General features: G+C 38.7%; 1 protein-coding gene across 1 annotated transcript; it reads right to left on the minus strand.

The window, feature by feature from the left end:
• Positions 1–773: 773 nt before the first annotated feature.
• gnl1 (guanine nucleotide binding protein-like 1) lies at positions 774–10936 on the minus strand. Its single transcript, XM_044208951.1, has 12 exons — positions 10709–10936; positions 9378–9525; positions 8846–8982; positions 8573–8724; positions 7364–7435; positions 6270–6462; positions 5955–6053; positions 5633–5815; positions 4802–4980; positions 4293–4479; positions 3487–3627; positions 774–3390 (listed from the first exon to the last, which is right to left on the minus strand). The coding sequence occupies exons 1-12, from the start codon at positions 10779–10781 to the stop codon at positions 3125–3127; spliced, it is 1830 nt and encodes a 609-aa protein (XP_044064886.1). The 5' UTR covers positions 10782–10936; the 3' UTR covers positions 774–3124.
• Positions 10937–11250: the final 314 nt, after the last annotated feature.

An 11250-nucleotide genomic window follows, 5' to 3' on the forward strand; every position in this document is an offset into this window, starting at 1 on the left:
TGCATATCCTGTTTTAATAAATGTTGCCATGTAAGACACACAGTGGAATTAAACTGAAAATTGGAAGTGCTCTGAAAAACAAACACTGTTATAATAAAAGCAGTCCCCATTGATAAATAATTGTACCATGAGAGCTCAAGCTTGCTAATAACTAATTCTTCCTTAATGATTTTGTGGTTGGGTACATTTTACTTAATTTTATGCTATCTACTTCAAATATCGCCCATCTGGAAATTTACCAATTAAGTAGTTTGAGAGGACTTTAATTAGATCTGAGTACGGAGCAGCTGATCAAAATCTTATCGCAGTAATTATCTGTCTGTGGTACTGACAAAAGGAAGTCCTCTGTCTAATACAAACTTTAACCATAAAACACTAACATCTCCATGAGATTAAACTGTTTGGCATTCAGACAGCACACAAAGTGTAATTAGTCTGACAAAGCTCATCCAAACATGTCCAAGCTGTCCACTTTGATCACAAATCTCCTATAAAATTTTGTCAAAACATTTAAAGGAAAAGTTCACACATCATCTGTTCTGTTTAATTGTGTGCATTTGAAATGAACGGCCGTTGGCATGGTGTGTGTGTGTGTGCATTTCTTAATAAAACAACAACTCATAGAGGGTTTGTCGCTGAAAGATCTTTCCCTGACAATATATTATTATTAATAATAATAATAATAACCTACATGCATTATCTCACACAGGTTACAAGCGAATTTCTTAAACACATCTTTACATAAAATACAAAAACAGTCCCAGACAACAATATGGTTTAGAGGATTATTTTCTTTTATTGCAGAAAGCAGTCCAGTCATCATTAGACATACTAGGAATGAGATGAAGAATGCAGCCAATAGCTTGAACACACCTCAAGCCTTCACACTACACTCTCCAGCCGCTGTCAGTTTTAATATTTTGAAAAAAAGAAAAACCCACATCAACACAACTAATACTCTGTTGTGTTTCTAACAGCATGGTAGTGTTGAGTAACTGCTTTACATTGTACCAATGGTAGAAATGACTGCATGTGGCTGCAGTGTGATGTATTACACAGTAACACAGCACTGTGCTGTAGAGTTCCCTCAGTGAACACATGAATGAGGTACGACAACAGCACGCAATAATACAGCACTCAGGATTGTAGCAGGGCCATCACACATCACAGAGAAAGAGACTGGTCAAACAGCAAAAAGGTCAGTTTTTCTCATTTCAACAGAAAATTTGATGAAAACATGACAATGACGAACACTGAGAATTGTCTGCAGTGGGTGTCTTAACAGAATTACAAGATCTGACCTTGTAATTGAGTACTATGTTGAAGTTATAATTCAAACAGCAAAGATGGAGTGTGTAATGTTATTTTAATGATGGACAGATGGAAGCTAAGATGGCCAGTCTCTCTGTGTGGTTAAAAGAGTAGTTTGACATTTTGGTTAATACGCTTATTCACTTTCATGCAGACTTAGGTAATAAGATCACTACCACTCTCATGTTTGTACAGTAAATATGAAGCTATAGCCAGCAGCCAGTTAGCTTAGCTTAGCACAAAGACTGAAAACAGGGGGGAAAACAGCTAGCCTGGCTCTGTTCAAATGTAACAGTAAAATCAGCCTATCAGCACCTTTAAAGCTCACTAATTAAACACATTATATCTCGTTTGTTTAATTCATACAAAAAACAAAGTGTAAAATTACATATTTTGGTGATGCGCGGGACTATTTCTTGGCAGGGTGCAGTAATGTCCTGGAGTTTTGACTTCACTATGAAATTGCCAGGCAACCAGCAGAGTCTAGGAAGTTACTGCACCCGGCAAAGAAATATGAAAATAGAAAACATAGATAGGTAGAAAATATATAAAATATTTCATTTACACATTTTTACACTTTGGTTTTTGTACAGCTTAAACAAACAAGATACAACGTGGTAATTAGTGATCTTTAGAGGCCCTGGTAGGCGGTTTTTGTTGCCTTTGGATAGAGATAGGGTAGCTGTTTCCAGTCTTTGTGCTAAGCTAAGCTAACATTCTCCTGGTCTCAAACTTCATATTTACCAGACAGGTATACGAGTGGCATCAATCTTCTCATCTAACTCTCTGGAAGAAAACAAATTTGTGTATTTCCCAAAATAGTGAACTGTAACTGATTTTTAAGTAGTCTCTGTTGGATCAAACCCACTGTACTGCCATTAGCAATATAAACTTGCTGAATGAGTGTAGCCAAAATCCTGCACTAATCTCCATTAGCATCTAAGGATCATTTTTCTAGTAGTTAAAACACTACAGGTTAAATTCCTGAATCAGCCTCATCCAGCAATACAGGATTCAACTACCCATCCCTCCCCCATCCCAATTTTTTTGTGTGACTGTGTATAACCACACCAAATAAAATATAACTCTCAGATACAGTATAATCTAAATCAAAACCAAGTTCAGATAAATGAACCTCTAACTGAGTCGTAATACTGGTAACTGCAAAACTGTGTCTAAAACATTGGTTTTATCCATTCCACATTTTTGGCAATATCTCCAATATCCCATCCCACACCCTTTAACCAAAGCTGTGACAAACTACGGTTTCTAAAGAAGATTAAGAGTCATATTCTTAAATCTCCAGCTGTTCTGAGAGCCAGATGTATGCTCCAATGAATGACATATTGTCAGTGCACCTGATTTGTTTCATCATCCTTTCCTGAACTTTGGCATCTCAGCTGTGAGGTCACATATCAATAAAGAGATTGAAAACCAATTGGTTGATTATTCCAGGCTGTGGAAGTTACTTTGTTAATTTGTTTCTGAGATCTATATGCAAAAATCAAACCAAACCAAACCCATTCCTAGAAGCGACACTAAAGAATAAGCTGCATGGATGAACAAGCAGAGCAGAGGCACAGCATGGAATACATGAATATGCTCTGTATATTATAGGGAGAAGGAAACAGGGTGAATGGATTAGAATAGATCATGTCAATGTACAGAGAAGGTAATGACATGAGGAGTGGAAATGCAAGAAAAAATTAGAAGGAATGCAGGAAAAAAGGAATGAAAAGTGCACTGGGGTAAACAGGGAAAAGTCGGGGAAGAGGAACAACTCATGTCTTCATGCTCGTCTTTCTCTCTGTTATCACTCGCACTCGTTCTCCCGAAGAACATTGTACATGTTGACATTGAAGCCAGATGGCTTATCCTCCTTCCGTCTTGGCTGTCCAAACCCCTCATCTTCATCATCTCCATCCTCATCATCGTCTGCGTCCCAGTCTCTCTCTTCCTCTGGCTCGGTGCTGGACTCTCCTTCCTCGTCATCGTCCCTCTCTCCTGTCCCTTTCTCATCTGTCGCCCTTCCTTGAAGAGCCATAATCTCTGGCAAGTCTGGGTGATTTTCCCAATGCTCTGTAGACCATAAATAAATTAATTCTACCCATCTGCCATTTTAACTTTTTAAATACACTTGAAGCTGAAATGGAGTCATGGAAGAGCCTATTTTACCTCTCATGCAGCTGTAGCCAGGTGGTCTTAGGCAGAGGCACAATCTGCCATCAATTGCCAACCGCAGGAGACTGTTAGCTGCACGGTAAACATCGTTGCGAGCTGCCTTTGCTGTCTTATAGCCTCTCCTCTCTGCCCATGCTAAAGAACACAAAAAGAAATGAAAAGAGAGGGAGAATTTTAATGATAGGTGTTAGTGACAGTATAACACATCATGGTATTGGCTGTAATTAAAGCAAAAATCTAGTATCTAGTATATATATATTTTTCTGACAGCCAACAAATCACATGAAAAGACCAAACCCAAAAACAAACTGATTCTACCAACAAGTACTGTCTATATAGCTAAAGCCTAATATAGCTTCCTCTGTGCCATGGGCCAAAAACACATCAATATATGTTCTTCATTGAGCATGGGTACATGGGCTTGAGTCCTGAGTGCCACAGACAAGGCAAGGAAGATGGAAAGTACTGAGGGAAGTATTAACGTATTGTTGGTTTTGGTTTTTCAATGGGATTTTTTGACAGTAAGAAAAAAAGATAAAATAACGACAGCCTTACACATGACTGCCTCAAAGTGGGAATTGGCTTTTTACTGGTAAAGATGTTGATATTTTACAATCGATAATGGGTCATGACTTAGATGCTTATTCAGGGAAGTTGGCCATTTGCCTCTCAATATTTTGGTGTACTGAGGTAATGGTGAAGTAGGTGAACATATGATTCTGTAACTGTGCACATATGATTCCCAAACTCTTAAATGCTACAACAAATTAGATGGTCAGTGCCACTGACAATCAGCTTACCCTCACACACATCCCAAGCAGTCCAGCTGAACTCTTCAGACCTCTGGTTTCTTAGGTGGGGTTTGTTCTCCAGCAAAGTGGGATGGTTGAGCTTCAGCACAGAGAGGAAAGGGGTCCTTTCGCACAGATAACCAACTGAGCTGTAGGGCTCCTGCAGCTGAGACACTGGGTAAATGGCTGCTAGAATCTAGAGAAAATAAAACAAAGGCAAAAATAAAAGACAAGAGGAAGACAGAAAAAGATCAATAAGAAATCAAGGAATCAAGGAGATCAAAATAATGTTTGAAAATGGCAAGATAGTATCCAAAAAACAGCCATCACAGAAAACAACCCTGGAATTCATCAAGAGCCTTTGAAACATAAGAAGTGGGAAAGTATAAAATCAATAATCCATTTCTGCAGAGATGTGTGTGTGTGTGCTTCAACACAAATAAGTTTCTATTGAGCCTAAACAGGCAAGTAAACTCAAAGTCACATCTGCTCTCAAGTACACAAAAGTGAGCATGTACCTGTAACTGTTTATTCACACGGGAGGGGAAAACCAGTCCAGGGCAGTCACAGAGTTTGACCGTCGGGGTGAGGTAGTAGGTCTGGAAGTATTTGGTGTGGCCTGGGGTTCGAGACACACTCACCACCTTCCTCCCCACCAGGCTGTTTATAACAGATGACTTACCAACATTCGGAAAGCCTGGGGGGAAAAAAATAGGATGGTTTAAAAATCAGTCTTCAATATCTACAAATTATGTTCCTAATTCGGTTGGCTGATGCTAGGCTTAAGTTATACAGTGGTCAGGTTCAGCAGTATTCTTTATGTATTGTGATAGTGAAGCCTTTAACTACAGAGTATTTTTTATTTATCCCGAGGGAAATTGTTGTGCAGCAGTTGCAGTACAAAGTAGGAAAGAGTGCAAATATAGAGACTACAAATAAAAACAAAACTTAAACAATAAAAGACTATCAATAAGGTGCAAAAACCAAATGTACACAATGCCAGAAATGTAAACAGGTTAACAGAAAGTGCCATAAATATAAACAGAGAAGGACATTCAACCAGATAAAGTAGACCTTGTTTTCACATTAAAGTAAAATAATATTGAGTGCCCAGATAAGCTTTGACTTATAACTCTTGGTAAATCTTTTGTCCAGTGGATTGGAGAGAAAAGTGCTTATTGTTTTGATGCAATTATATTCGATCTTATAATATTGAGAAATCCCAGGTGATACGTTTCTTTGAAACTTCCTGCTTTTCTTTCCAAGATTTTGTTTTGGAATAATTTTAAGAAACTTTCACTGAAACTGGCTACAGGGTTCAATTTCACAGTGAAATCTCAGATGTATACCTATGCAGCCTAGTGTGAGAATCCCATCTTTGTAGAGCTCCTTGGATAAGCTACTCATCTCCATAGCGCTGTCACTTTGATGCTCCATCAGCACTGACTCTGCTCCTTCATCTGGCCACTCCCCATCCAGTCGCTCAGCAACAGCATCTCTCTGAATCTTCTGCTCCCAACTGGATAGGTCAACTTCGAAAATAAGATGTAAGACTTAGAAGATCAACACAAATGTGCAAGATTCAAGTTCACAGAGTAGACTGCTGACAGATGCCCGAGTGATTATGGTTTCATTAAGAGTATGCAAGATTAAGAGCGGCCAGACGCCCACCTCTCCCTGCTGTGATCTCCTGACAGGCCTTCAGGATATCTAAAGGACCTCCAGCGTGATTCCAGTCAGCCTTCCTCGTCATCCTCTTCTTCTGGAGCACTACAAGCCAGCAGACAGACAGACAGATGGTTATTCTTATCACAGTGAGAGCCAGTCAGGTTATTCTGGTGATACTGCACTCAAATAAATTCACTGAGTGGCAGGTTTATTTCAATTTCTGTCTGATGTCATCTTTCATGTGTGTCACTCAGTTCTCTTCCTATCCCACCAGTTTCTCCCTACCTCCTACCCTGCCCCTATTCTCCCTCTTCTCACCTGTGCTGTAGGGCTGTCCAGGGTGGGAGGTGAAGCAGACTATTTGCAGGTGGGGGAATTGGGAGGTCATGTAGTGTTTCCAGGAGATCACCAGTGGGGGAGGACACAGGTCAGCTTTGTTCAACACCAGGACCACCTGCTTCTGGAGATCTCCTGTGATGAAGTGGTACAGGGCTGGAGGGAACTGCAGCACCTGGGTGGTTTACATGAGGATACCCCTTGTTAAAATAGTAATTATAGCCTATTCAAGAAATAAACAGGAGGAAGGAACAAGACAAGTTATACTTAACATTAATACTGGAAACTCTAAATAGAGGAAGTTAATTCACTTCACATAAAGTATATCTGGCTTGTTAGAAGTTAGAATAAGTATGTCAGGAGCTGATGTCTTAAAATTAAACCCAGTTCTTTGATTCTAATTATAACTTGGAATCAAATCATGAGTAGCAAATCACACTGACACATCTTGAACACAGTAGCAAGTTAAATGCAACTATTTCCCCTGAGTTTAACAACAAAACTACAAGAATATATGTAAGATTTAATGGGACACTTGTGAAGGAAAACAAATGGTCAATGTGAGATACTGAAAGACACTACTAAACTGAACTGCTGATCTGAGGTCAAATCTATCCAAATACAAAATATGACCATTTAATTAGTTGTCAAACTATAAGAGCCAGATTTTCCTGTAATTAAAGCAAACTGCTCATAAAACTCAGTTCCACTTCTAAAAGCGTCGACTTAGTAAAATTTCAGTATGTGTTTGAAGTAGAAGTATCAGGTGGAATACTTTTCTCCTTGTCTTTATTTTCTTTGCCTCCAAATCTTTTTTATGTTCAGTAACAGCTTTCCAAGATACAGCATTGTACATGTGTCCTATCAGTATAATAATATGTTCCCTCATAATGTGGACAATTAATTTCAGTGACCAAACTGACAAACAAAAACATGACAAATTTGAAAATGTGTCATGTAAATAATCTGATAAATAATTAACACCATGTCAGATGTTCAGATGGATGTTGACTATGTCTCCATCTAGTGGTCTGATCCATCCTGCAGATAGACCTTTTGCTTACAAAATCACCTACCGGGTGCCTGATGTCCACGATGAGTAGGATGACATCTGACATCTCCAACACTCTCCATAGCTGCCTCCATGTCTAATAGAAAGAAAAAAGGAGTGGGAAGTAAGGTGAGGTTTAATATTGTAAACAATACAAAATAATGTCTATGAATTCAGAATTTCTGTTCTTATTCAGCATGACAGCTTATTTGGAAACAATGGTAAAAGGGATTTTTTAAAACTACTTTAAGCTAATATTTATTATTCTGTTTAAAGTAATGCTCCATTTTAATACTATAAAAATAACATCCAGTCCAACAAGCAAAACAACAAGCAGCTTATTCATATATGTGTTATCATTTTGATCCTCAGCTCAACTTAAAAAGCCATCATCTCTAGATTAGTGAGAGTCACTTAGCACACCACCAGCTGCTCAAGCCCTGCTTCTGCTGTGATGTGCCTCCTGAGATAAACCCACGCTTTGAAATTAAATGATCTGCAGGGTTTTTGATTTTGAAAAATAGTGTTGCAAAAGTGAGCAATATCACAGCATGAAAGATATGGTACTTTGTCCCCAGTGGAAAATACCAGACAATACACAGGTATGTCATAAAATTCTTACTTCCCTAAATGATCCAACTTTACCACAATTAAATATTCAGTTCATGGTACATCCTGGAGTTATATACTGGATAACAGCCCTAACAGTTATATCTTTAAGATGAAAGTGGCAAAGCACGTCTGTTGGGTAATCATCAGTTAACAGGCAAGTAATTAACAAGCAGGATTACATCATGCTGTTATCTGTTGTCAAAGGGTTCAACAGGATTCATAAATACTCATTTTGCACAGAAAATGTGCTGGTAGTCTGAACTTTTAAATCCTGGTTCTTAGAAAACAAAAATTATTCAATGGCTGCATGCTAAACCTACTGCTCTCAGCTGAAAAAAACAATTATTACTGAGGGGAGAGAGGGTCAAAAGCAAGTGTGTACACCAGAGAAGGTTAATAAATGGACTAATCCTGGTCCACAGGAAATTGGTGAGGTCTGACCTATATTGCATCACTTGCTGTGTGATTTAATACAAAGAATGGAGGGAATCTTTGCCTTGCTGGATTTATTGCTAGGACAAAGACTTGCAAATTATATAAAATAAATATAAAAAGAGTTTGTGGTCCAGCACTGGTAATTCAGTCAAAAAGCCCTTAAGAGTGCACCAGTTAAGTAACTTACCTCCAGATTGTGCTCAAAGTGGCTAAGAGAGCCAGGTGGGTTTTTGGAGTGCAGGTCATCCAGGTAGTCTCTGTACGCCTTCTCCTCTTTCCTCAGCAGGTTTTCTCGTGTCATCTCATAATTCCAGGACGGCCGTCGAGGGAGACCAAGACCTGGCAGTGAATAATCAAGTTTCAGAGTGTCAAGCAGTGACCCACTCCATTAACCTACTCTGCTCATCTGTTTGGCATATTTTGAGACTGTCATGTGGAAAGCATTAAAACACAGCCAGACCTTTATCTGAGGGGTAGATGTCATTGATGTCGATCTCAAGTTCTTTGTCTGAGACTGGCTGCAGCACCTTCTCCCTGGCCAACTTCTTCCTCTTTTCAACGTCCTCTTTACTCTCTTTCTCAAAGTGTTGTCGGAACCTGAAGAGAGAAGTGCGAGGGGGACATCAATGAGACTACTAAAAGTATTTGCCTAGCATAGGGTAGCTATCTCTAAAAATTGATGATTTAAATAATTTTTAGAACATGCGAATTTCAAACATGATCTACCTTTTCTAGATTTAACTTTATATCACACACTAAAGAAACAGATGCTCTGACATATTGATCCAATTAATTATCATTGAGTAGCACCTTTTTTGCCAATTCAAGCAACCTGCTGCTATTTCAGGCAATGCATTTTAGGTAACCCTGAATGTCAAATAACACACCAAGTGCACAATGTGTATTTATCTCACCAGAATCTTCTATATTTCACAATACCATTCTTTTAAAGAAAGTGAATCAACGTATGAGTAATGATCCTGGGAACTCACCTGTTGGGGTCATATCTACCATCTTTGCTGAAGGGCTGCTCATTTATTCTCCTAACATCAGTGGTCTCACTGTCTGAGGTATCTGACTGTCGCTCTCCTCCTCGCTCTACACTGGCATTGCGAATGCTCGGCCCAGAGCCTGTGTCACCTGGAAGTCACGAATCACAGTCGAGCACAGGCATACATCATGCACCAATCAGCTTTCTTGAATCCAATACCAAGATCTACCTTTTCCACTTATATTGTCTGTTACATATATGGATATGCTTCTAATCAGGTGTCCTCTGGCAAGTCCCAATCCAAGAGGAAGTGTGGCATTGTAAATGCTGACTTCCATTGAAACAACAAATTGTTTTCAACGCAGAAAATAACAACAAAAAAATGACAAGCTTGTTTCAAATTGTTCTGACATTTCACTAACTTGATAACAAGTCTACTCTGACTACAATGCCCTCCTCCAATGATGAAACTATTAACCACCATATGATTTGACCTTGGTTAAAAACAGGTTGTTTATACTTACATAAATGAAATTCCAAAAGTCCAAACTGACTTAAATGTACCTCTAACGACGTTTGTGTTGAGAAATGCGTGAGAAGACATTGCTTGATTGAGTGTTAACACGGAACAGACGATGGGGCCTGGCCTTGATTTGAAAATGAATTAATCATTTTCTTACAAATCAGGGTATAATTAAACTCAGAAAGACCTAAATAAGTTCTTAAAGTGCGTTAGTGAGTCCTAAGTGAGGTGTGAAGTCTACATTTTTGAATTATGAAGGGATATTAAAGAATATTTCAATAACTTGATGGCAATTAAACAACTTTAACAGTCGCACAAACTCATATTATGTCTGATGGCAGTGTCCTGTGCTCTTACCTAATGTGTAATATATATCAAGCACATGGAAATATTTGAGCCAACATGTCATCACTGTTAAATGCTGCTTTGAAATGGATCTGTAGGTGACAGTACACAATCCCACGGCCTCTGCTAATTTGGCACTCTTGTATTATTAAGGGCTAAAAATCTAATGGCTATGCAATTTTTAACGCTTCTTTAACAAATGCGCACACCTGTGCTATTCTGTTGTACTATTTATACTCGTCAAGTTCGAAGGCAAAGTTATATCACACTGCTTGTTATTACAGATAGCTAACAGAAAACATTGAGGTATATTTTACAGGCTAAATAAATGGTCTGGTCTCCACTTGAAAATTTTAACGTAACAGACACACAACTGTTCGTGCTCCTCACATTTAGCTGTGAAGCACGAACCGTTAGCTAACTGCTAATACTAGCATGGTAACGCTAACGGCGAATGTAGTTACCTCTCTTTCTCTCCCGTTTGACTTGTAGCTGTTTTTTCTTCTGTTTGTTGCTAAATGGCTTTTTCCGATGCATACTTAAAAATAAGCTGGTAAATAAATAAAGCTATGTACTATGTATTGCTATCTACAGCCTGTCACACAGCTTTCTTATTGACGTTATTTACACGGGTGAAGTTTCTCGACTCCTACACTTTTCAGTGACGCCATATCCACTGCAGAGAATGGTGGACGAGACCACATTTCAGTGTTCGCACACTGCCCGAATTTAAATATTTTTTTCTTTATTGAGATGATCTTATTTGGAATGAGCTTTACGTCGAGTAAACGACCTTACTCTGAGTATCATTATATACATGTACCAAGAAAATGTTGGCTAAACTGACAGTAAACCCCCTCCTCTTTAATGGTACAGTCCATTTTTGTAAACACCTCACAAATTTGCACGTTCCAGCATACAGTCTATGGTTCCAGCAGAGCAGACATGCTTAAAACAATAAATATACCTGGATGCACAGTAGCATTATTAAGTATCATTAAGACCA

The sequence above is a fragment of the Siniperca chuatsi genome, linkage group LG9, assembly GCF_020085105.1.
Source record: "Siniperca chuatsi isolate FFG_IHB_CAS linkage group LG9, ASM2008510v1, whole genome shotgun sequence".
NCBI lineage: Eukaryota > Metazoa > Chordata > Actinopteri > Centrarchiformes > Sinipercidae > Siniperca > Siniperca chuatsi.

Coding starts and splice junctions, on each gene's coding strand:
- gnl1 (XM_044208951.1), bottom strand. CDS start 10,781: ATGCATCGGAAAAAGCCATTTAGCAACAAACAGAAGAAAAAACAGCTA. Junction 6,463..7,363: donor TCGTGGACATCAGGCACCCG/GTAGGTGATTTT, acceptor TAAACCACCCAG/GTGCTGCAGTTCCCTCCAGC. Junction 3,391..3,486: donor TGGCTACAGCTGCATGAGAG/GTAAAATAGGCT, acceptor TATGGTCTACAG/AGCATTGGGAAAATCACCCA.